The 26,994-nt window shown below is 38.3% G+C and overlaps 1 protein-coding gene across 1 annotated transcript in view; it reads left to right on the forward strand.

The window, feature by feature from the left end:
- ADGRV1 (adhesion G protein-coupled receptor V1) overlaps nucleotides 1-26,994 on the forward strand; it is a 552,089-nt gene that overhangs the window by 42,472 nt on the left and 482,623 nt on the right. Inside the window, exons 10-18 of the mRNA XM_012802802.2 lie at nucleotides 8,376-8,552; nucleotides 10,966-11,189; nucleotides 15,991-16,117; nucleotides 16,214-16,399; nucleotides 17,720-17,900; nucleotides 18,628-18,791; nucleotides 19,871-19,994; nucleotides 21,145-21,408; nucleotides 26,661-26,787. Coding sequence (XP_012658256.2) covers nucleotides 8,376-8,552; nucleotides 10,966-11,189; nucleotides 15,991-16,117; nucleotides 16,214-16,399; nucleotides 17,720-17,900; nucleotides 18,628-18,791; nucleotides 19,871-19,994; nucleotides 21,145-21,408; nucleotides 26,661-26,787 — 1,574 coding nt within the window. The remainder of the gene's footprint in view (nucleotides 1-8,375; nucleotides 8,553-10,965; nucleotides 11,190-15,990; nucleotides 16,118-16,213; nucleotides 16,400-17,719; nucleotides 17,901-18,627; nucleotides 18,792-19,870; nucleotides 19,995-21,144; nucleotides 21,409-26,660; nucleotides 26,788-26,994) is intronic.

The following is a 26,994-nucleotide window of genomic DNA, read 5'->3' on the forward strand; positions in this document are numbered from 1 at the left end:
CCAAGTAGCTGGGACCACAGGCGCCCGCCACAACGCCCGGCTATTTTTTGGTTGCAGCCGTCATTGTTGTTTGGCGGGTCCAGGCTGGGGATTCGAACCCACCACCTTAGGTGTACGTGGCTGGCGCCTTAGCCAGTTGAGCTATAGGCGCTGAGCCTGAATGGTTAAGTTTAAGTCTAAAATTTTTCTTAGTTTCTTATTGGAGGATCTATCCAACACTGCCAAAGGGATGTTAAAATCTCCGACTATTATGGTGCTGGAGGAAATCAAGTTGCCTCATGTCTGTTAGAGTCTCTTATAAATTGGGGCGTATTCTGGTTGGGTGCATAAATGTTAATAATTGAAATCTCATCATGTTGTGTGTTGCCCTTAACAAATATGAAGTGACCATCTTTATCTTTCCCTACTTTTGTCATTTTAAAGCCTATTGTATCTGCAAATAAAATTGCAACACCTCCTTTTTTCTGATTTCCATTTGCCTGAAATATAGATGACCATCCCTTTACACTGAGTCTATATTTATCTTTTAAGGTAAGATGAGATTCTTGTATGCAGCAGATATCTGGCCTGAGTTTTTATATTTAGTCAGCTAACCTGTGCCTCTTTAGAGAATAATTTAAACCATTCACATTAATTGAGAGTATTGATAAGCCTGGTAGTATTTTGAGTATCTAGTTTTTCAAAAGTCCAGTGGACTTTTTTTTTTTTTTTTGAAGTTTTTGGCTAAGGCTGGGTTTGAACCTGTCACCTCAGCCATATGGGGCCAGCGCCCTGCTCCTTTCAGCCATAGGCGCTGCCCATCTAGTGGACATTTTGGACATTTTTAATCCTTTCACCACTGTGGAAGTTGGAGTTTGCTCAAAAGTTTCTGAGTGAGGGGCAGTGCCTGTGGCTCAGAAGGGCAGGGTGCTAGCCCCATATGCCAGAGGTGGCGGGTTCAAACCCAGCCCTAGCCACATACACACACACAAAAAAGTTTCTGAGTGGGTTTACTTTGGTGGTAGAGCATTGTGCTAGTCATTGTGGAGAATGGTTCTGAGAATATCCTGGAGAGCTGGTTTAGTTATGGTAAATTTCTTCAACATGTGAATATCATTAAAGTATTTAATTTCTCCATCATAAATGAAACTCTGTTTAGCTGTATACAGGATTCTGGGTTGAAAGTTATTTTGTTTTAGGAGGTTAAAGGTTGATGACCATCCTCTTTTAGCTTGAAGGATTCAGCACAGAGATCTGCAGTCATTCTAATATTCTTCCCTTGTAGGTTATGGTTTTCTTACGTCTGGCTGCTGCAGAATTTTCGCCTTCATATTAACCTTGGCGAAGTTATTAATAATGTGTCTAGGAGATGTTTTATTTGGATTGAGTTGTGCTAGCATTCTGAAACCGTCTGCTATCTGGATTTCAGAATCTCTTGCCATGTTTGGGAAGTTTTCCTGTATTATCTCTTGGAGTAGAGTATTTGGGCCTTTCAAAGCAACCTCTTCTCCTTCAGGGATTCCTATAAGGCAAACGTTTGCTCTTTTGGAGTGATCCCACAATTCTCTCAGGGAATGGTCCATTTTTGCTCTCCACTTCTCTTCCTCTTTGAGCATTTGGGAGCATTCAAAAGCTTTGTCTTCAATGTCAGAGATCCTTTCTTCTACTTGCTCCATTCTGTTACTGAGGGATTGTACCATATTTCTCAGATCTTTGAGGGCTGCAAGTTCTTGCCTCAATGTGTCAAAATCTTTGCTGATTTTGTCTTTGAATTCATTGAATTCTTGAGACATCTTTTGAATTGCTCCTTGAAATTTGAATTCCATCTTTACCTCCATTCTGTTGATCTTATTTGCCATCCAAATTGTGAACTTAATTTCTGACATCTCAGCCATTTGTTTATGAATGGGATCATCTGGTGTGTCTGTTTTGTCATTTCTTGGGGAGTTGATCTACTCTGATTATTCATGTTGCCAGAGTTTTTCTGCTGATTCTGCCCCATGATTATTTTTCACTGTTTGGCTAGATGGGCAGGTAAGGTGAAATTGGATTGGGGGCTCCTGGAGTTGTGGTTAACCAGCCCTTTGCCAAGGATCTGGTACTGGTCACTGTAGCTTTTTCCCCTACAGCTTTGCAAAGGACTTGTCCAGTATTACAGTTTGAGGCTGTGGAGACCTGTTTGATGTGGTGGGGTAAGGTGGCTCTGTCTTGTATTCAGCTGGTCCTTGTCCAATCCTAGTGGATCAGTGATTCTGGGTTGAAGTCTCAGCTCTGGAGAAGTACAAGTAACTAATGCATTCCACCCCCTACAGGCAACAACTGGAAGAGGAAAATCAACCCTTCCTGTTGCTACATAACCAGGGTACCGCCCGAGAGGGTTACTGGGTGATTGGTCCAGGTTAGAAATTACAAACCAATTGACCCATGCAATACCAACTCTCAAGTGGGAGAGTTCAAAAGGTCTCCAGCAACTAGATAGCAGAGGTCTACTGGCTGCTCAAATGTGGCTCGTTCCATTACTCTGTGGAGTTAGAAAGGCCCACCCAGTAGCAGAGTTGGACCAGGGAGTTGGTATCTCTTTCCCCACCTTGCACCTCTTTCACGCCCAGTCACTGGTAACCCCATGGTGCTGTGGTCTTGCTCCCTTCAATAAGCAGATGTGCCAGGGCTTTGTGCCTGCCAGAGTCAAAGAGATGTTAATATCTCCTTGGCCAGGTCTCCACTAGCCAGCTGGGGGAGCTGGGCCCTGCCTGCCTTGGGTACTCAATGGCAACTGGGGAGTGTTCCACCTGAACTCAGTCTGAACCTGAGGATAACAAGTCAGCAAATGATTTTCTCCCTCAGCCACTGCGCCTTTGCCCCAGCCACCCTGCAGCACTCGTATCCCTATACGGCGAGGTCTGGCTTCCTCTGGCAGTCCTCAGAGTTGAGGAGGTGTCTTTCCAAGATTAGACCCCTGTGTAATCCTCTACTGTTGCTGAATTATTGTGGGAGGTGTTCCTGCACAGCTTCCAGGCAGTTTCCATAGCCAGAGAGGCAGCTGTAGCAGCGGCTTTGGAAGGGCAAGGCACATGGCTCCAGCAACAGGGCGGGGCGCACGGTTCTGACAGGGTGGAGTGTGACAGGGTGGAGTGCACGATGAGCCGCTCTGGCTGGGCAGGCTCGGGGTGAGCAGTGAGTGGCTCTGGCAGGGCAGGGAATGAGGTTCTCTCTACTGCCAGGGCAGGGTGTGTGACTTGTAAGCCTCCTCCCACCGCTGATTTCTACTTTTGCACAGCCTAGCCCGATGGACTCTCCCGATTTGTCTGCACTATTGCTGGGCTAACTGTTACATTGCAGCGTTTCTACCATGGCCCTTGCCGGACCTGGCAATGAACTGCAGACATTCCGGTCTCTGCAGGGATTAGGCTTCTGGACTGTCAGGAGAGGTGGGGAAGGGTGGACTGGAAGTTCAAAATGTCAGGGAAAATGTTAGTTCAACTTTCATGCCTGGCAAGAGAGTGCTCAGAGTCACAGCAGGGTCCCTCTAGAGAAGTAGCCCCCACTTCCTGCAGTTCTCTCCTGTGGGGTGAGATAAGAGGTCCCCAGTTCACTGCTCGCCTGTAGAAAACCTACAGTGAGCCAAAAAGAAAAAAAAGAAAAACTCTCTTCGGAGAGGGATGGATACTTTTCCTTTGGGATGAATTTCATACCTGAAGTTTGCTTTCTTGGAGTAGCAGCTTGCCTCAGCAGAGGTGACGTGCAGTTATCACTCTTCTGTCTCTGCTCGGCTCCCAGTCTTCAGCTTTATTGGGTACTTTCTGGTCATTATCCTTCCCTCTTGATGGGAGCTTCTGTCAAAAGCTGGCTCCAGTAGGCCATCTTGCCCCTCCTTGAGATGCAGATTATTAAAACAAGTAGAATGAGGCAAAGGTTTTACACAGTTTTGCCTTTGGTTTCACGGAGGCCTGACCATCCTGGCGTTTCTGGAGTGGGTGCAGGGATGCAATTTGAGTTTGAGAGTTGATGGTGCAGACGTGTTGTTTTGGACCTACAGAGATCTTTTCTGTTTTCATTTTAGTTTTCTAATTTCTTTTCTTATAATGCCTCAAAACCAATTTTTACTGCAGATAAAAGACCCTGTATCTATGGTAATATCAGTAATCTCTCTATTAAGGTTTTAACTTTTGGATAGGTCCAATATTTCTATCATAGTAGCTGCAGAGACTTCCTATATGAATACATGCTGTCGGTGCTGCTGTGGCACCCTGTCACCATGTGAATAAAACAGGTGGGACATGGATAGAAGTACAGATGCTTGCAAAAGGTGGACTTCCCATAGGTGCAGGCAAGCCCCCAGTAACCTCTGCCTTGGCCTTTTATTGAAGCATTATGTAACAGTTGTGGGGGCCCACATTCAGGAGCTATGTACTTCATGATTGCCATGTGCTCTTTCCCCACGGCTTGATGCCCACCCTGTTGAACCACAAATGTTCAGGGTCCAACACCTGCTTGCTAACGAGTGACAGATTTTATCTCATTAATGCACCAAGTTGCTTGAGGGCTTGTCTCCGGGCACAAAATGTCTCCATGCCAGCAGGGAGATCATCCCTCTCCCAGCACCTCCCTCAAGAGCCAGTGACTGCTTCTACAAGCCTGGTGCTTTGTTTCCTCCAACATGCATATTCCAGACTTTCTGTATGTTTCATGTTCTATATGAACATGATAGAATTTATTTTTGGTGACACTTGAAAACTAAGAAAAAACTAGAAGAAGAATGTAATATCTGATTTTTGGTAATTCTGGGTTAGAAGGTTCCACACTAATTCCAGACTCCATTCTTTATGTATCTCTCTAATTAAAAAAACCCCCAAACAACAACAACAACAACAACAAAACAAAGGTCCTACAATGTAGATGGTTAATTTGATACTTGCTAAGAGGGAAAAGGAGTTATTAGTCACTGACATAATTCTTTGAGATTCAAAATTGCTGTAGTCCATGGAAGACTGGTTGGAGCAGGAGGGTTGTATACTTCATATGATGAACAACTCCAAAACAGGAAGCATCGGCCTCTGCGTGGAAAGTGGAACGAAACTAAAGAAAAGGGAATCTGAGACATGAGCTCCTCGTTCCTCACTAACCCTCTCAGCTGAATACTTCAGTCCAAGATGCAACTTTTGGCAAATGTGGGGTTTCTAATGTGCTGTCTCAGTTGCAACTGTCTGAAAGCAAAGAATTCTTTTTTTTTTTTTTAATTTCAGAATATTATGGTGGTTTGGTTACACATGTTTTGGTTACATGTTTTGCTTTTCTATATTTTAAGTCAAAGCTACAAATGTGCCCTCATCCAGAAAGTGTGGGATGTTCCCTGTAACGCACCTGTTAGCTGTGATTTGCCCACCCCTTCCCCGCCCCCCCACCTATTTGAATTTCATTGAGGTTTGCATTCATACGAACGCAGAAGTCTTGATCCACTGGTTCCAACTTAGTATTGAGTATGTCTGGTGCTTGTGTTGTGCCCACCCCGGGGGTCGCCTACCCAAAGACCACTCACTATCACAAATCGATGCAAAAAGCAAGAGGCAGGTTTATTGCTGGCGCGTCAGGGTTCCTCAGCCACAAGGGGGAAGGAACCCCGAGAGGCTGTTACAAGCTGCTTTTAAAGCGAAAAACTACATGCAGGGGGCGTGAGGGGGCGTTAGGGTATGAGGCGGTTGGTGATTGGGGAATTCATAACTTGCAGGGTTGCTGGGCAGTTTTGCTCTGGGGACTTTTTGCGACGGTTATTTTTAGCGCAGGTATGAGGGAGTAGGGAGGGAGTAGGGTGTTGCCTCCAGGTGCAAGAGTCTGATATGCGGGTAGAATGTTTTCATTGTTTTAGGGCCTCCTTACTGCCCTGTGGCCTAACACTTGTTTTTTCATTCTTGCTATACTTAGGAGAATGGTCTCCAATTCCATCCAGTTTGTTACAAAAGATACTAGAGCATCATCTTTTTTTAAATGAGTGAATAGCATTCCTAGGTATATAAAGAATGATTCTTAATGAATAGTTGGAGCAGGTTGATTTAGTCGATGCTTAGGGAACCCAGGCAGAAAAGGTCTGGAGACTAGGAAACAGGCCATGTAAAACTGGATTTCCTTTTTGACCCCTTCTTCTCATAACCTTCTATATCTTCTTTATGTTTTTAAAAAATACACTATCTAGAATTAATTCTGTAACGGTGTTGATAAACGTAAGTGAAATATGACTTAGTTTTTTCTTGCCTTTTAAAGAGTTCTGAGTAATAAAAATTTATTTGTTCCTTGATATTTTACACAACATTATCAGTTTGTTCTTAGTGAATGTATGAGCACAAGTTCATTCACAAACATGTGCTTACTCACATATAGCCAGTGTATTTTAGAAGCATATTTGCCTTATAACAGTTCACACTCTTGTATTTATATTTCATTTAAATATATGTATTTTATTTATTTATTTTTGTACTCTTTTGTAAGATAAATACACATACATGTATGTATGTTCCTTCTCTCTCTAGAAAGAATGACAATTATACTTAGGTGGTTTTAACTGTTTTATCTTTACATTTTATTTATTTTGTAAAGTAAACACAGTATACTAAAGAGTTGCATGTTTTATTGTACTTGGCTTAGTCTGTGTACCAGTACTTGACAAAACTGGTCAGTCTAGTTTCTTTTTTCTTTCACTCCATTGAGTGTTTGCCATAAATGGAATTTTTTTTTTTTGAGACAAAGTTTCACTATGTTGCCCTCAGTAGAGTGCTATAAGTCACAGCTCACAGCAACCTCAAATTCTTGGGTTTTAAGCAATTCTCTTGCCTCAGACTCCCAAGTAGCTGGGACTACAGGTGCCCACCACAACACTCAGCTATTTTTTGGTTGAGTTGTCTTTGTTTGGTAGGCTTGGGCTAGATTTGAACCCACCAGCTCTGGCGTATGTGGCTGGCCCCCTAGCCTCTGAGCTACAGACACCGAGCCCATAAATGGAATTTTTAAATGTCTTTCTCCTATATATGATTTTGAAAGCAACATGTATAACATTTTTAAAAAGCATTTAATTTTGCCCTTTAAAACATAACATTTTCATCACAAAGTATGAAACTTGTCCATTTATGGAAAATCAACTTAAATTACAGGTCTCCTGGTGGTTCTTTAGTGGGGTCATCTCAAAACCTTACAGAAGGATCTGAAGGGGGTGAATACGTGTTTCATTAAGTTCAAAATTACATTTTAACCTAACATCAGTATGGCTTTTGCAGTACTGTAATGATTATCCACTCCTACAGTGTCCAAATGACTGTTATGTGGATTGATAAGTTACATTTTGAAAAGTTAGACCATTTAAGATGTTGAAAGCTTGTGATATATCAGAATTCCCATTAGAGCTCAGCTTGTGCTGGAGAGGTGAATTAACAAATTTTCCTTGTACAGCCACTGCAGTTTCAAATGTGTCATGTCCTGGAAAAATGCTGAGATGGACACAGACCCACACGGGCTCCATAGGCCTGTTGTGAGGTAAAAGACTTCAACACAAAAATGATGATAACTAAGATTATGTGAAAGTTATAATAGTCCTAAGGTTAATGAGGATAGCCGTAGAAATTCACCTAGGGGTAAAATAAAGAGTACTGGAGCATCCAAAAAAATCTTCATGGGATAGGAGGGAACTTTAGCTGGTTTTAAAAAGTGAGAACATTGAGACTTACGAGATTATGAAGGAGGGGCATTGTCAGTGGCAAGAATATCATGAAAAGTTACTCTGACAGTCATATTCGTTAGTTAAGGGACACTACATGTGATGCATGCATTGCATTTCTTTAAACATAAAGACGCATTAGGTTATAAATGTCTGGAAGAGAAGGTAAGTGGGTGGGTGACTGGAAGTGTGGGCCAGCGGAGGAGGGGAAGGAGATGTGGACAGCTTTCTAATGTTTGGCTTTGAGGTCAAGGTAGTTGGATGTAGGTGAAAAGGAGGAAGAGCTGGGAGTGATGCTGGTGATGGGAGTCAGGAGAAGACATGGAGCAAGGACAGTGGCTTCTGGTCTGGACACTCTCTGTAAGTTGTCTGTGTGATGTTTATGCGATGTTCAAGGGCAAAACTAGTTTAATGATTTGGAATTTGGAGGTGAGACCTAGAGATTATTAAGGAGAGGGCATAAAATGATAAGATAAAGTGTTTAGGAAGACCCCTGGGGAATAATAATAATTCAGGAATAGAGGAACTCAAAAGCCAGTGTTGGGTATTGAAACGGGATGGCGAATGAGGGGAAAGGAGAATGAAGTGGCCGAGTTATTGGCAACCATTATGCTTGTTTATTGTTGCTCCATGCTGTTAAGGCTTTAAATTACTTTTCTATTCTATCACTTCCTATTTTTTTATTTGTTTATTATAGTTGGAATCTGTGAAGTTGGTGAACATAATTCCCCCAATACCACCCATAAGTCCTAGATTTGGGGAAATTCGAAATATTTCATTACTGGTTACTCCAGCCATTGCCAACGGGGAAATTGGCTTTCTTAGCAATCTTCCGATCATTTTGCATGAACCAGAAGATTCTGCTGCTGAAATGGTGAGTAGATTGATGGGGCATAATGAGTATGATGTAGGGCGCAGGCACTATTTTTAAAAAATAAGATTAGCATGTAGAGTTAACAGGTCTTAAAAGGTGTCATCATTTTCATGTTTAATTTGACATGAATAACTAAAGTAACTGATGAGTGTGTATTTTAATCCCATCACCTTTTGCTATGGTGGATAGCATAGCATTAATTCTAGAATAATTAGAATTAATTGTTCTCAGTAAAACTAGGATGTTTTGCTTGGTTGCCTTCAGATGCTGCTGTGACATTTGACACCGTGAAAGCCAAATGTAAACTTTTTTTTTTAAATGGCTAAGTCATGGTCCCTCAAATGTCTTTGGCTTGATTCATCTCAGCACAGCATGTGCTTGAGTAGGACTGAAGGGGCTGTCTTATGGTTGATGATGGAGGTGGTGGTGCTAAAGTTATGGAATGCAAAATCTTGGACATTTAAAAATTGCATATATATTGTATATGTAAATTTTTGCACACATGCACACACATAAAAGCATATTCATATACACAGAGCCCCTTTTGCTCCCCAGACTCCTGCCCAGAAATATCCTGCTTAAATTTTCCCAAGCCTCTGTCTATGTAGGGATGGCCCTGTCCTTCAGCCTTACCATTCCTCAGGGTTTGTCCCTGAGACCCTCTCCAAGTCCTTCATGCTTAGCTTTGATTTAAATTGTCTTGGAGTTCAGATCAGGAATGAGGAAAATGGTTTTTGTTATCAAACCCTTGTATCAAAATACAATGACTGTAATTCCCTTTGTTTGTATTTTAGCTTCTATAAACAGAGAGAGGAGCTTTATTTTTCAATATGGCTTTGATTGTTTGTATTTTCCTTAATATACTGTTTCCTTTTAAAAACTAACAAGCATTTAGCTCATTCTTAAAGAATGCATTGCTTATATTTGTTTATCTTATGAAGCTATACATTTACCATTTCATATTTTTCCCTTGAGGAAATTCTATTTTTAAGAACAGGTTTGGGTTTTGGACCTGCATTCTATCTTTCTTGGGAAACAGGGAAAAAGTAGGAGTTTCCTTTTGTTCTCTTTGAGCCATGTACAGCCCAGGTTTACCCACTCCCTCAGAGTGATTTAGAGTCCAGCGCTCTGTTACTTTTTCTGTCTTCCTTAAGAGTCTTATTTTGCTCCCTGGTCTTGGGTTCTGACCTTTGCTAGCTAAAGTAGCAACATGGTAAATAGTGAAAATACCTTTGTTTTTTTCAAGATGCTAAAGGACAAAGAAAAAAGAGGATATCCCTATTTTAGGAGCGTAAAGGAAAAGCATAGCCTATATTCCTTTACATTCTTTGTTTGAAAAGCTTCATCAGGATCGCATTTTAGGAGTGCTGCACTTGAGCAAAACTAACAAATGCTATTTGTTTCAGAATTATTATATAATAATAGCTTCAATTTATTTAGCTTATACTATGGAGAAGCACTGTTCTAGATGCTTTACATAAATAATCTCTAATCCTCTCTACACATTTGCAAAATAGAAAATCATTAGCTTTATTTCACATGAGAAAAATGGAAATCAGAGGGGTTAAGTAACTTGCCCAAGGTAATCCAGGGTCATCACATGAGTATGTGATTTTATTTCTACTGTATTTATTGTATTAGTTAGAAACATTTTTTAAAAATTTTGCTCCCTTATCACTTATGATGCATTTTACATAAGATTCTTTATATTTCAATTTACATTGGGATATTAAATTAATTCTGTTTTCAGATAACTACTGTTGGAAATGTATTCTTCTTTCTTTTTTTTTTAAATGGGGGGAAGGGTTTTTTTTTTTTTTTTTTTTTTGTTTTGTTTTTTAGAGACAGAGTCTCACTTTATTGCCCTTGGTAGAGTGCTGTGGAGTCACAGCTCACAGCAACCTCCAACTCCTGAGCTTAGGCGATTCTCCTGCCTCAGCCTCCCAAGTAGCTGGGACTACAGGTGCCCGCCACAACACCTGGCTATTTTTGGTTGCAGTTTGGCCAGGGCTGGGTTTGAACCCGCCACCCTTGGTATATGGGGGCAGCGCCCTACTCACTGAGCCATAGGTGCTGCCCCATGGAAATATATTTAGAGAGATTAGTCTATGTTTTTTTGTAATTCTTTGGCTTTATTAAGACAAATTTCAGGTTAGATACATTTTTAGGTAAGAATAATTTTATGAATTTCTTGTAATTTTATAAATTTGATTAGTAAAGACTAATAAAAAATAGTTATATCTAAAATTATTTTCATGCTTAAAGAGAATGTTGTTCAATTGTGTTTTTAATGTAACTTAATAATTCATTTCTTTATATTCACATATTGATGTAGGTACCCATTAATAGCAATATTTATATAATTTGTGGACATATATTTTAGAATAATTGATATATTTTTTCTTTTTGTAAGGTTTACATTCCCTTACATCGTGATGGAACTGATGGCCAGGCTACTGTCTATTGGAGTTTGAAGCCCTCTGGCTTTAATTCAGCAGCAGTGACCCTGGATGATATAGGTCCCTTTAATGGCTCTGTTTTGTTTTTGTCTGGGCAAAGTGACACCACAATCAACATTACTGTCAAAGCTGATGATGTACCGGAAATGAATGAAACTGTAACACTTTCTCTAGACAGGTAATAACCCAATTAGGTAATGTTTAATAATAATTATGTTTGAGTTTTCTTAAATAGTTTTCATTTTTGTTTTAATTCTTTTGTCCATACAAAACAAAAATAAATCAGGTAAATAGTGTTATGCAGGCCTTCAGACTTTTTTGTTGTTTGTTAATGGCTTCTGGTTAGACTGTAAATATAAAATACATCTTCAGTGACACTTTACTTTGCTGTTCATTGTGAAGAAGCATTTCAAAGAGAATTTATGGGAAGTATCAAATAAATCTGAAGCCTAGCCTATATGTTGCTATACTAAAGAGAACGTAGGCAGTGACAAATCTAAAATGTTGAATTAAGAAAACAGCTCTGCTGGCTTTACTTTCAGTGGAGCAGAGGATTAGAATTATTTTTAAGTGAGTAAAAAGCATTAATTGTCATATAATGAAATTTTCTTTTTTACTTGGAATTTAATTATTAAAAAAATACTTATTTCCTAGAGAATCAAAAATTACACACATTGAAGAGGTAACTTTTCAGTTAATAACAATTTATTTAGCATGGATAATTTATATTAAGAAAATATCATAATCTTCAAAGAGTTTTTCTTCAGTAATTCAGAAATCCTTTCTAAAAATAAATTTATATTCAGAAAATATACATTTATAGTTATAATAATTTATATTAAGAAAATATCACAATCTCTCAGAGTTTTTCTTTAGTAATTCAGAAATCCTTTCTAAAAATAAATATACTGTGTTTACTTGATATTAATAATTTTTAAAAATCAAAACCAACCTTATATACTATAGTTCTCTTTATATGGAGGTTGGTACCTTTGAGAGAAGGTTACTGCGACTTGAAGGCTTTGTACAATTTAGAAGTAGTGATTTCATAGGTACATTCAAGAGACATTTTGTGTTATATTATTCAGGACTGAATTATTTTATATAACCCATTGATCTCTCTATATCACTTATTATCCACTACCCACCCCATGTAGGTTTTTCTTTGTAGGTATTTGTGTAAACACATTTTAAAAACTTGATGAGTTTTTATTTTTACATGAAATAAAAATATACACTGTAGAGGAAAGATCTACTGAGAGTCTGTGGTTCCTTTTGTTTGCTTTCAGAGCCACATTATGTTTATTTCTTTTATTATATAGAAAGTGAAACAAAACAACAACCAGGATCTCAAGCAAAGCAAAAACCAAATAACACATACGTATACACACACACAGTCTAGAAGACTTACGGTTCTAATATATATTTTAGATTTTTAGATTCAGTCCTAAGGAAAGATATTTTATATGATGAAAAAAGTCAGTAAAATGTAATGAATTGTAAATTAGAAATTATTTTTTTCACTCATGTCCTTTTTTCCCTTTAAATTAGGTATGTGGACCTATTAAATCAGTAGACAATCTTGAAAATAACTAAAGAAAAATGAATAGTGACTATAAATCTAACCTGCAGGAATCCATAGAAACTTTGTTAGTTATGCTGAGAGTCTGCTCTCAAATAAGTGTTGAAAGAATGATTTTGATTCTATTTCTGCAAATTCATAGTGACTATGTTCTTTCAAAATGGGAATTTTTAATCTTATATATATAAACATTAAAGGTTAATTTTAATTTTTAATTATTTTGTTTTTATTTTATTTCTTTCCTATGAGTAAAAGACAGTCCATAAAAAAATACAAAATCATAAGGTAGATAATCTTAGAAATTATTGGTTCTTTTCAAATTGAAGAAATTAGTTCAAATGTATATTAAAATGTTTTGATTTGATTAGTAACTAGCTCATGCTTGTATTATGTCAGTTGTGCATGAACAATAATGATCAAATGACATTTACATGTTTAAAGACATGTTCAGTTGAGTAAACATAAAAATGAAATCTGTAATTTGAAATAGTATATTTTATCAACATCTCTCTCTCAATTTTGAAAATTTTTGACAAAACTGAAGTGGAAGAATGAATGAATGGTAGTGATTGTGATTGCAGTGAGTGTAACACAGTAGTGCAACACAAAGACTTAACACTTTATTGCGGCAGAGTTTATAACTTTCTTTTAATGTCAATTCAAATTCTCTATATTTCAGCTAAATATAGAGAAAAGTTGTCCTGGTACTAAACAATTTATGGTGCTTTCAAATACTGTGCTAGTTAAGAATATTCCATTGTTTAATTTTCTTCAAATCAGAAACAATTTCATCATGCCAGTTCACTTCAGAAAAATTCTGATATGTGTGGCATATAAACCCATATTTATATGTGGTATAGTTTTGACTTCAAAAATGTAGCTCGTGGATTGTACATTTTGACATGTGCTTTTCAAGACTGAAAATGAACTACTTTAGGGATTTGAGAAAGTGTCTAGGTTTTCTTATATAAAGTTATGTTTAAGTGATATTTAGCATAATTTAAAGATATAGTGATAGGGCTTCTTGGGTATATTCCTGTGCAAACGATGAAAGGTATAGATTTCTCTGCTTATAGAGCTTTGCTTTTTCTTTTTCTTTTTTTAGAGCTTTGTTTTTTTGAACTCAAAGAACAACTGGCTTTAGATCTGAGGATGGAAGTCTTTATTTTTTTTTTTAAACCTAATTAAAGCTATGAAGTAATTATAAGTAGGGCTGAATGAAATTTGCTCAGCTGCTGCGGTCTGTGAGCGTGTACAGAGCTTGGCAGACACAGGCGCCTTGGAGCAGGCCTGGAAAGGAATGTATTGAATGGGTCTTGACATGCTGGCTGGCCATGGGGTCATCTTCCATAAGTGGGAACCGTGGAACCTCTTGCTAGCATTTGTTAATAGCAAAGAGCCTGGTGTGCAGAGTTCCCATAAAGTGAACATTACCAGTTCTTGGGGGGAAAAAAGGACAGCCTTTCTTTAGCTTCATTTTCCCCCCGCCATTCTGAGTTTCTAGTAGTATTAGTGAGATTTTGGCAGATGGGGCTCTGCCTCTTTTTCCCTCTCCCACACTTCTTTCTGTGTTGACAGGGTAGAAACTGAAAGGTTTGTCGTGTATTTCGGGTAAGTATACAGAATAATGCCTTGTTTTTAGTGATTCAACATTTTGCTTTGCGAGTGATTGTGTCTGGACAAGACTACCATTCTGCATGATAATGGGTCTTGAGAAATTGCACTTGTCACCTGGCTCTGCATGCTTCGTGTGTAGTTTCATTTTCTAGCGATAAGGGAAGTTTATGTAAAATTATTTGTTTATTTTTGGTTCCTAAAAGTAGAGTTTTAGTTTATGAATGCATTTAAAATATTTGTTAAAAAGTTTGAGAATTATTATGATCATGTTTTGAAGAACTTGAAATTTTTAACTTTCCTTACAGTTTACACATAACCTAGAGAACAGTTATTGTGCTGTGCTTATGACATTCTTACCCAGCATTTATTTATGAATCTTGCAGCATGTTTAGCAGAGAGTTATCAATCAGTAATCTTAACTCTTCTAATGGTTTTCTGAGTGCATCTAAGCAATTTCCTGCTTATCTCAGTGTTGTATATAGAATTTTTCAGAATTTGCATTTTAGCTAAGGGTAGCATATTTTAAGAAAGTTTAAACATAAATTCATTTATTTAATGCTCAGAATAAAAATTGTATTTCATATTATAATCCTGTTTTCTTGTCTCCTAGCTTATGTGGACATAGGAAGTTTTAATTAATTAAGATACTGATATAAGTGATAGGCAAATTTGCTATGAAAATCATATGACTGTATTAAGAATATAATAAATAACTCTTCTATTATTGGGGTTCTGTTTTCTGTAGCTACTAGCTTGCTAGGTATTTATTGTCAGAGTTCCAAAATCTGGGGAAGGATGTTAATTTAAATTCTCTGTTAAACAGGAAATGAACTGTCTTTCCTACATGTTTCTACATTTTAATAATGGTTTCATTGTGATACTGAGCTCTGACTGTGAGTAATTTTTGGTTTGATAGGAAGTGACATTTGGAAAGGTTTAGAGCAGCTTGCAGGATTCAGAGTTCTTAAGAGTCTGCTGGCTTTTAAACCCTCGGAGCCTTGCAGCCCAAGTCCTTTTGATCATTCTAATTATGCACTGACTATTAAAACCACAAATAAAAAAATTGTTTTAATATGTTCTTTTGTGAGATATACAGGAATCGTAGTAACATTTTATGCATCTCTGATTCATTGTATTTCTTTTTTTCTTATATGTTCTACATTTTCTTTTATACTAAAAGAAAAAAGTTACATGAGTTAAAATTAAAGTGAATGGAAAGTACTGTAAGCCACAAAGTATCTCTGAAATCTAATCATAATTGTGTTTATTTTTTAATCAAGTAGTTTTAGTCCTTGTAGCACTCCAACTTCTATGTGTCCTTATTCAGTTAGTATCATTTTATGTAATAAGTTTTCTTAAAGGAAATTCAAATGTATATGTATTAAATGAATTTTTGCATATTATTTTAAGATATTTACTAATTGCATGTTACAAGTTAACTTTTTCTAACACTGGAATCAAATCTGTACATTTTGATAATTTATATAAATAAAATATATTTACAGCCATTGGTTACTATATTCTTGGTGTATAGAGTTTTTGGTTTCAGTTAAATAAAAAGATACAATAAATTTATAAGTAGAAGTTTTCCTTATCTGTTTTGAGTAAAACTGTTTTTACCTTCCATTATTTGAATACATCTAAATTCATATTAAGGCCTAACTCCTAACAACTTTCCTTTTCATTATTTGAAAGAGTTGTAAATACTGCCTTGGATGCCTGCAAAATTCTAAAGTAAGACTACAAGTAATGGGTGCCTTTTTCCTTCTGACTTCTCTAGGGTTAATGTGGAAAATCAGGTGCTAAAATCTGGATATACTAGCCGTGACCTAATCATTTTGGAAAATGATGATCCTGGGGGAGTGTTTGAATTTTCTCCTGCTTCCAGAGGACCCTACATTATAAATGTGAGTTGAAGGAAGCTCAGTTCATTCCGTGCTCAACTTTGGAAGAATGATCTTGAAAGATTTGAACTTCTGGGAATTTTTTTTTTTTTCCTAAAGGAAGGAGAATCTGTAGAGCTCCATATCACCCGATCTAGGGGGGCTCTTGTTAAGCAGTTCCTACACTACCGAGTGGAGCCCAGAGATAGCAATGAATTCTATGGAAACACAGGGGTGCTTGAATTTAAACCTGGAGAAAGGGAGATAGTCATCACCTTGCTGGCAAGACTGGATGGAATACCAGAGGTATGGGATTTTTTTCCCGCTGCATGTGTGTGCATGTGTGAGTGTGTGTACATGCCTGTTTGAGCCCATGTGTGCACGAATGTGTGTTAGGAGGTTGATAATATCTGATATAATGGATATAAATATTTTGAACATTGGCATGGAGACATAGAAAAGAAGTGGACAAGAAAAGATTGGTAAGTACTTAGGTTTGGAAAATTAGGAAAAAAACAAGTTTAAAAAATAAAGTAAGACTCATGTAAATTAGAGTGGTGTGTTTTTGTCCTACATAAGGCAGTACCAAACAATCTGAGATTTCATGGCTCGGTGCCTGGAGCTCAGCAGTGAGGGCGCCAGCCACATATACAGGAGCTGGCGGGTTTGAACCCAGCCTGAGCCTGCCAAACAACAATGACAACAATAATAAGAAAATAGCTGGGCATTGTGGTGGCTGCCTGTAGTCCCAGCTACTTGGGAGGCTGAAGCAAGAGAATCGCTTAAATCCAAGAGTTGGAGGTTGCTGTGAGCTGTGACACCACGGCACTCTACCCAGGGCAACGTAGTGGGACTCTGTCTCAAAAAAAAAAAAAAATCTGAAATTTCAGTGTATGATCAATTTTTGTCCCCTTTTAGCTTTATTTATGTTAAGCTTAATTTTATGTAATCTGCATTGGCTAAACTTTTAATGATATGGTTTTGAACTGAAGAAGTTTTGCTAAAAAAATTATGCATCTTACAAGGGTACATGTGAAATTTATCAGGTGTAGAATATAAATGTCTTAACACAATAACTAAGAAAATGCCATGAAGGCTACGTTGACCAGTTTGATGAAAGCATTTCAAATTGTATGTAAAACCAGCACATTGTACCCCATGATTGCATTAATGTACACAGCGATGATTTAATAAAAAAAATCACTTTTTTTTAAAGGAAATAAATTGAAGGTTTGCATTAATAGAGCCCAGGTACAGTTCTGTTCTGTTTATTCATCAGTACACATGTTGCTTTTACATTAATTTAATTTTGTTTACTCTTGCAAATTTAAATGACTGGATCATCTGTGCAGTGATAACATCCAGTCTTCTTATCATTTTAGAGTAGTGTCATTATTTATTGTTTCTCTTTGGATACAGGATATATAAATATATATCTCTGGTATCTCTTAATTGTTAGGAGAATGTTAAAATATGTTTTTAGAAATAATATCAGCTCTTTGTCTTTTCAGGGAGTCTTATGTTTCTGAAAGATAGAATATATTAATGTTCTCAAATATTTATAGATTTTATTTGCTGTGAAAATGTCAACTTCACATTTTCCCTAATTTTACTCATTCATTTTAGTTGGATGAACACTACTGGGTGGTCCTCAGCAGCCACGGCGAACGGGAAAGCAAGTTGGGAAGGGCTACGGTTGTCAACATAACAATTCTAAAAAACGATGATCCTCATGGGATTGTAGAATTTGTTTCTGACGATTTAATTGTGATGATAAATGAAAGCAAAGGAGATGATATCTGTAGTGGTAACTTATCCTGCTTCTTATATTGTATTTCTGCTTATTGAAGAAGAAATATTTTTGCTGTGTTTTCAGTTTATTTCTTTACTTATTTTCAGTTGCCCATTATGCCTTAGAAATTACATGTAGTACAGAAATTTGCCTTTTTCACAGTGATATTTATTATCACTATTTTTGTTTCTTTACATAGTATTGTGATAATATTGGTGACTTCCTATTCTGATTTCAATTCACCATATGCAGTGCAACTGAGACATTTAAGAATGAGTCAAGTCAAAGAGGGAAAATTTTGAAACTCACAATTACTGCTAGGGAGCTGCTGCAGTGGCAGGAGATAGGGAGCATTTTACTTTTACAAAATCACTCCCGAGTGTGCAGCAACGTGGTGCTGCTTCTTATTGATAGTAAAAAGAAAGATTAGTAGCCCTGGGGAGGGAAAATCACTCCTCTCCCTGCATTTTGCAGCCATCCTTACAGACTGTGTGATAAAGTCCTCTAATTAATCATCAGTCCATTTCCTGTGCTGAATGACTTTGAAAATCCCAAACTGTGATAGAAGAGATTGAGTCCATTATATACCTACAGAGGGAGGAATAGGCTAATATATTTTTATATGTACCTTGGAGGCAGTGCTAAGCAAATAATTGTTTTTTGAGCAATTTGTTCACTCGTTATTTTAAAATTGTTTAGTATACATTAATTTGTATATATTATATACATTTGTATTTCACAGCTGTTTATGGTGTGAGAAGAAATCGTGGCAACTTTGGTAATGTCAGCGTGTCATGGGTGGTTAGTCCAAACTTTACACAAGATGTGTCTCCTGTGCAAGGAACTATTTTCTTTGGAGACCAGGAATTTTTAAAAAATATCACCATTTACTCCCTTCCAGATGAGGTAAATATTGCATATGTAACACTTTGCTTTACTTGTAGTTGATGGATAATTGTTTATTAAATAATTAAACATGGGTAATATATTTTGTGATGGAAGGATGTGATAAAGAACTCAAGTGTGACAATGTCTGACTTTAAGCTGAGAGAACAGTATCAGTGTTGGGTTCCCTTGGAGTCTTGCTGACTAGAGCTGACAGTGGTGAGTGACTCTGCTTATGGGATGTCAGCAGTTCTCAGCTGTGGGAGAGGAGAAGCCCTGGGCTGGTATGTGGGCCCTCTGAAGGTGGACCCTTCTGTGAGGTGTTCTTTCAGTGGTGCACTTTTAGAATCATGACACCTGATCAGAGGGTCGTGGATGCATCGTGGTGCTGCTTCTTATTGATAGTAAAGAGAAAGATTAGTAGCAATGGGGAGTGAACCTTTTTGAGGGGAGCTGCACTTAGAATAGGCCTGTCCTCTTTCCACTCATCTTCTCAAAGACAAAATTCCAACATCTTTTGATTGTAGGGGCAGGAGAGCATCAGTTAATGTGGATGTTGTGAAAGAGAAACCATGTCTACCTGGGGATTTACTTAGGCTCAGAGATAAGGGGAATCTCATCTTGTTAGGACACAGAATGAGGTCTTTATGACCCACTCAGGTAGAGCTGTAGATTTATAAGAGGCCTTTGAGAGCTAGCTGAGCTTTAGTTACTACTCTGTATTATGAGTTCTATTCTAAATTTGTCAAAAAGTTATTTTCCTTTTCCATTTTTTAATAAACATTTCCCATTTTCTTACAGAAATAATATGAGCTACATGGTATATCTATTTTTAGCTTATCTCAGGCAAAATATATATAATTTCATTAAATTTTATAGTTAGTCAAAATGTGGTGGCTCTTTGGATAAAGGCACATTAAAATAATTTTTGAGGGGACTGAATTTTACCCTAATACTTGAGAGAGGTTCTGCCTCAGAAATGGAAATGAGTATTAGTATTATTAATAGGACTTTTTAACAAAAAGAAACAATAATTTAGAAGCGTGTAATGTCATTATATTATAAATTACCCTACTCAAATGGTTAACATTTTTCAAAAGATTCCAGAGGAAATGGAAGAATTTACCATTATTCTACTTAATGTCACCGGTGGAGCCAAAGTGGGAAATAAAACAACAGCAACTCTGAGGATTAGAAGAAATGATGACCCCGTTTATTTTGCAGGTGGTATTACTGTCTTCCTTTAGTGAGTTTAAACAGTGTATGTGAGTATATTTTAAAAATAGCCTTAGCTTAATACATTTTCAGTAAAGCGTGACTGATCCTTGTTTTAATGTGATTTCTTGATTTGTTTGATGACTGTTATTCAATCTGTTTAAGGTTTAATAAATAACTTTATAGATCTTCTGAAGCAGAAAGAAAATAAATTGAGTACTGTTTTGTTAGCTTTCTTTCCTCCTTTCAGATTGTCAGGTTGTTTTAATGTGCAGTCCACGTGGGTTGTTTTAATGTGCAGTCCAGCCAGTTCAGGGAGGGCCTGGTTCTTGTTATCTAATGGATGGCTAGTTGTTAAAATAACTAGTATTTGATGACTATTGACTAAGCTTTCTGCATTTTTGCCACCTTAATGTATTCTTTAGAACTGTCTTTTGACACTTGGGCATATTTTAGTTTTATTTATGAGACTTAATAGATTTCTAATTCTCTCTTGAATCCTTTTTGTAAGATTTATATAGGGGTCAATTTACCTTTGCAGGAGTCTTTTAAACCTTTTGAATTTTATTGATTTGTATTAGTAACCTTCAGTTTATATGTAGTAATGAATTATTGTTATGTTCAACTTTCTCATAATTTCTCTTGCAAAAATAAAACATAAGATATCTAGTCCTGTTCACACAGAACTTAATGGCCCCACCTTGGACACGTAGTACAGTAGAACCTCCATAGTTGACCTCCTCTTTAAGTGGACCTAATTTTCACAGACCAGACATGCATCACGTATACACAATAGAAGTTCCTTATGTTGATCACCTATGTATGTTGACCAGTTATAGTTCCTTGGGTGGCCAACTTACAGAGGTTCTACTGTATATGAAGTAGTAGGCAAAGGATTTCAAATGATGTGTAATTTAATGACATATTAGGTATTAAAGATAATGGATCCTATAGAAATTAAGGCAAGGGAAGCTGTTGAAATTAACTGTTGAAATAATCGGAAGGGCCTCATGTCAGAGTTTGAAACAGAACTGATTTTTTAAGCAAAGACGCAGTAGAGGGCATTTCTGTGGAGTGTACGAAGAAACACGATGTGATCTGAAAAGTATGTGAATGGGATCCGAAAAGCTCACCTCTTCTTTCTTTATGGATATTGCAGAACCTCGTGTGGTGAGGGTTCGAGAGGGTGAGACGGCTAACTTTACAGTTCTCAGAAATGGATCTGTTGACGTTACCTGCACTGTCCAATACGCGACCTTGGATGGGACAGCTACCGCGGGAGAAGCAGACTTTGTTGCTGTTGAACGAGAAGCACTTGTGTTTGAGGTTGGAAGTAGAGAGCAGAGCATATCTGTATTTGTTAATGAAGACAGTGTACCAGAAACAGAAGAGACCTTCTATATAATCCTCTTTAATTCAACAGGTAAATAAGTGATACTTTTATGGCAGATAGATCTGTCATTTCAGTGCTCTGTGAAGATGACTTTAAGCACTGCTGTCCAGTGGTGGTGAAAAGTGCCACTGTCTGCTGCGACTGTTCAAGAGCAAAATTGTTTGTTTCATTTCTGCCTTAAGGAACGACGAATATATGTGTTGAACCTTCATAGACCTTAATGTACTTCATGGCATTATTTTTAACATTTTCTTCACAATGTGGCACAAATAGAAAATTCTGTTATCGTATTAGGAAAGGGAGAGAAATCTCATAGCTGAAAGTAGCAGGCCTTGGGAATTTGGCTTTCTCAGGCCTTGCTTAGTTACCTGACCATGCAAGGTTTAGTATCCTGTAACACTTTGTCCTTGGAGCAGGGTGTGGCAGATTTGGCTGGATAGCTCAGTTCTGTGGGTACCTGGTTACATCTGGCTATTTGGTAATTCTGTGGAGCTGGCGCCAAAATGAATAAGGGGTAAAGATGTACTCTTCCTCTTTCTCTATATTGTAAATGGAGCAGGTGTTTTGAACTCACCGTTTGGTCCCTGAGAGTGTTTTGAGCTGACCATTAGTAAATTGGAAAGGCTATAGCGCTTCTTGCCTTTTGTTTTATTGAGAGTGCAAAGAGCCCCCCCCCCCCCGCCCAAATCTTTTGAGAGTAGGTTGAAGGCATGATGCACTTCACCCTGAATACGTTCGTATGTATTTCCCACAAATGAGGACATTCTCCTCCATAACCACAATATAACCTACAAAACCAGGAAGCAAACAATACCTGACCCCATTCAAATTTTTCAGTTGTCTTTATAATGTATTTTCTAGCAAAATAATCTTTCTTTCTGAATCATGCACTGTGTTTAATTGTAATATCCTTTTATTCACTTCAGTCTGGAGTAATTCCTCTGTTGTTCCTTGATGTTCATGACCTTGAAAATACAGAAAATTACAAGCTAGATTGTCCCTGGTTTGGGGACTTGTTTGATGTTTCCTCATTATTGGATTCAGGTCTTGCATTCTTGGCGGGAATTTCACAGAGGTGTGTTATTGTCACGTGATTCTGATTTGCTCCCTTACTGTGATGTTTACCAAGACCACAGGTGACGGTACTGACTGCCAGCCTTCTCGCCAGGCCTTTTTCCTATTGTAATTAATAAATATTTTGTGGTACGTACTTTGTAACTATGTAAAGATTCTGTCTCATAAAACTTCTCAGTTTTTTCACCAACATATTTATCACTATGGCCTCACGATCTTTATTTAATGCAGTGGTTTATATTTTACTACTATTATTATCTATTTGATGGTCAGATTTTCCCAGATCTGTGACCAGTGGTAACCTATTTAAGATGACTTATTCGTCTTTTGACATGTCCCTATTATTCTGTGAGTTTTTCTTACTTACTGGCACAGTGGGCCATTTCAGGCTCATTTTATACTTTTCTTGTCATAATTCTGAAACTGACCGTTTCTCCAAGAGGCCTTGGTTCCCTTCAGTGAAGGAACCAGGGTCTGGGAACTAGGACAGTTTATTGTTATGGGGGTTTGCTCTTCATTGCCTCTCTTAGTGACAGAGATAGGGACCATGTGTCTGTACCTGTGTGTACAGCACACACACGACTCGTGGGCACATGTAGTTCTCTAACTACGTATGCTGAAGCCCTTAGTTCATGCCAGTACCACTTTTCAATCTGGCATCACAGGTTCATTCTAGTTTTCCCCCTTTTTATATATTTGTTGGTCTCTTCTCTAAAAGTGAGAAATCAGTTCCTATTTTCTTTAATATATTTGTGTATTTGGCCAATTTCTCCTCTGTATATTGACCAGTTTATTATAGTCCCTTGAGTGGCCGGTTTACAGAGGTTACCTTTGCTTCTGCTGCTGGCTGTGTGCATGAAGTTGATCTTCCTGCTCCAACAGGGATCTAAGCTCCTGCCCGGGGCTGGCCCCGGCACCCCATGGATGGCCTCTCACCACCCCCCCCACCCCCCTGGCCTGGCTTCAACATCCGGGACTTAGCTTCTCCTGGACTGACAGGGTAGGGTGCCTTTCCTACCCAACCTGAGTGCTTAGCCTTGTGCCAGGCTGGCCGCTGTGGGCCTGCCTACCACTGCTGGCGGGCTGGTCTTGTGTTCCGTAGGTAGAGTGCTGTTATGTCACAGCTCATGGCAACCTAAAACTTCTGGGTCAAAGCAATCCTCTTGCTTCAGCCTCCCGAGCAGCTGGGAGCTCAGGTACATGCCACAAATCCCAGATAGTTTTTCTGTTTTTAGTAGGGACAGGGTCTTGCTCTTGCTCAGACTGGTCTCCAACTCCTGAGCTCAGAAAATTCACCTGCCTTGGCCTCCTAGAATGTTGAGATTACAGGTGTGAGCCACCCTGCTGGGCCTGCCTCTGACTGAAAGATTTAGAAAAAAGAGGAGGGAAAGAAAGAGATTTTGTAATTTGTGTGTGCGCGCGTGTCTGTCTTTCTCTCTCCCTACCTCTTGTGTGCACGTGTCTGTCTTTCTCTCTCCCTACCTCTTGTGTGCACGTGTCTGTCTTTCTCTCTCCCTACCTCTTTCTCCTCCTCCCCTTCCTTTCTCTCTTTCTCTTTCTTCATTGACTTCTCTTTTTTTATTCCCCGATTCTCTTACTCTTTTTGTTTTTTTCTCCCTCTTATTCTTTCTTTCTTTTTCTTTTTGAGACAGAGTCTCAGTATGTCACCCACGGTAGAGTGCAGTGGCATCACAACTCACAGCAACCTCCAACTCTTGGGCTTAAGCAATTCTCTTGCCTCAACTTCCCAAGTAGCTGGAACTACAGGCGCCCGCCACAGTGCCCAGCTTTGTTGTGTTGTTGCAGTTGTCATTGTTGTTTTATCAGCCAGCTTTGGTGTATGTGGCTGGCGCCCTCCTCACTGAGCTATGGGCTCTGAGCCAGAATGACAGTGTCTTAATAGGATTTACTCTACAAACAAGTTCTTGATGACTTTTATTAATTTGGTGTAATTTTGGTGAAAATATTTATGTCTCAAACATTTTTGGGTGGCAAAATGTCACTGGGGTTAAACCGTAGGTTAGAGCATCCTGAACCTCTTGTAAAGAGAATGCAAAATTACTCTTCAAGTAGAGGTATGGTTATTCTGTTATATGTATCATTGGATTTGAAAGAAAAAGGCACAGAGAGAAAAAAAGAGGCAGAGGGCCCACAGAGTGGGCCTGGTTGCTGGCCTGAGGTATATGTGTTATCTCATACTGCATTTGTCTCTAATATTTTTCTAGAAATGATGCCATCTGACAGTCTAATTAGCTTTGAAAGCTTAGAAAAGAAAATCCCTAGAATTTGGATGTTTACACATCCTTCCTTAGTTTTTTCCTCCTTTTCTTTCCACTTTAATGTTGTCAGAGCATCAAGGAACTGAGGAGTCCATCAGGGCAGCCTGCAGAGGCAACTTCTTTGATGACCTAGTGCTGGTGGTGGGTACCTGCCTGGTGTTTGCGGCTTATAGTATATGCTGTATATTGGATCCAAGCACATGGCCACCTGAGAGCCCTTGTTAAATATTATCAGTTCATCTTGCAGAGAAATGAAATGGAATTTTAGCCTCATCTGTGACATGTTGCATTCCAAATGAACATGATAGCATATCTGTGCCAAAATTAGGTTTTATTACTTGTACTTATCTTTGTTAGATTTTATATGATCTTTGTATTATTATTAATCATCAGCATTTTCTACACAGTGATTTGCTGTCATAATTATGTCTTTTTTCTTTTTCCATGGTATAATTATCAAGTGAAGTAGAATATGTTTTTATACATAAATAAATATATATTTAAATTATTTTCTGATGTACTGGTTTGCTGCATATAATTTGCTTTTATAATTTTAGTTGTAAACGTCGTCCTTATCTAATTTTGGACGTTTTATTTGTATCAGTTTAGCAGTAAATAAGTTATATGCACCAAGGTCTATTTTTCTAGGGCATGAATTTGAAGAAGAATCATTTGTCTAAGTAGCATACAGTGAAATTGCATGTGTGTGTGTCTGTTTGTGGGTACCCGTGTAATGTGACCCTTGTTATGATGGATTGACAGAGTGCAAAGTGCTGTGGGAACACAGTGGAGAGCCACTTGGCTAAACCTAGGGATTCAAGGAGGAATTCCTGGAAGAGTGGTTGTCCTAGCTGGGTTCTCAGGAGCGATGAGAGTTAGGGGAGTGAAGATGGGAGGGACTGTTGCTCTTGGAGGGAACAACTGGAGTAAAGATGATGCGATCAGGACCTCAGTGAAGTGATGGAGAGAAACCTAATGGGCAGCAGGTGTCAGTGCTGACGCGCTGTGTCTGAAGAACTGGGTGAGAGGAATCAAGTCCGACACTGTGGTGGCCGCTCAGCTCAGCTCTGTGTACAGACAGATCGTACATCATTGCCTGAAGGCAGAGATCTGAAGGGAAACAGTCAAAGCTAGTAATTCTAGCGGACGCGGGCAGTAGTATTTTTATGTTGTGGAATATTCGTTCACTATTTTTACGAAATAAAAAAGTCTAGTTCAAAAATCTGATTTCAGAAGAAACTGTGTTTTTTTTTTTGAGACAGAGCCTCAAGGTGTCCCCCTGGGTAGAGTGTTGTGGCATCTCAGCTCACAGCAACCTCCAACTCCTGGGCTCAAGCGAGTCTCCTGCCTCAGCCTCCCAAGTAGCTAGGACTACAGGCGCCCGCCACAACGCCCGGCTATTTTTTTGTTGCAGCCGTCATTGTTGTTTGGCGGGCCCGGGCTGGATTCCAACCTGCCACCTTTGGTGTATGTGGCTGGCGCCTTAGCTACTTGAGCCACAGGCACTGAGCCGAAACTGTGTTTTTGATTTCTCATTAAGCTATTGAAACAATATCCATATTGTGAAGAAGAGTCTTTTTGTTTTTCAGTAAAGTAGTTCCTCCTTAACGAAACATTTTCTCAAGAAACAAAATAGGAACCATTTCACATTGAGCTCATTTAGGCCTGCCTCTCTCTCCCTGCATATGCATATATGAGGGCTGTCAGAAAGTATCCAGCCTTTTAATACTTTTTTCATACATGATACACACGTATATAAACATTTTTGAATAAATGGAGCAGTATTTTGTATTTATTGTGTGACCTTCAGTGAGAAAATTCTTGCTGAGAATTTCAATCTAATTATATACTATTTCTTAATTAACACTATAAATTCAAATGTAAGTTAGCAACGTTTTTGTTGTTTTGACATTTCCATTTCTATTTTAGGTGATACAGTAGTATTTCAACACGGAGTAGCTACTGTCATAATTGAAGCTAATGATGATCCAAATGGTATTTTTTCTCTGGAGCCTGTAGACAAAGCGGTGGAGGAAGGAAAGACCAATACATTTTGGTGAGCATATTTGGGTAAAGCAAAATTCAAAGTTAAGTGAAGCAAAATAAAATTGCTAAGTATGTAAAAATTTGAAATGATTGTTCATTTTTCAACATTAAAAAAATTGGTCGGCTCGGCGCCTATAGCTCAACCGGCTAAGGCGCCAGCCACGTACACCTAAGGTGGCGGGTTCGAATCCCCAGCCCGGACCCGCCAAACAACAAT

This window comes from Otolemur garnettii, unplaced genomic scaffold, assembly GCF_000181295.1.
Source record: "Otolemur garnettii isolate 467f Iridium unplaced genomic scaffold, OtoGar3 scaffold00017, whole genome shotgun sequence".
Classification (NCBI taxonomy): Eukaryota; Metazoa; Chordata; class Mammalia; order Primates; family Galagidae; genus Otolemur; species Otolemur garnettii.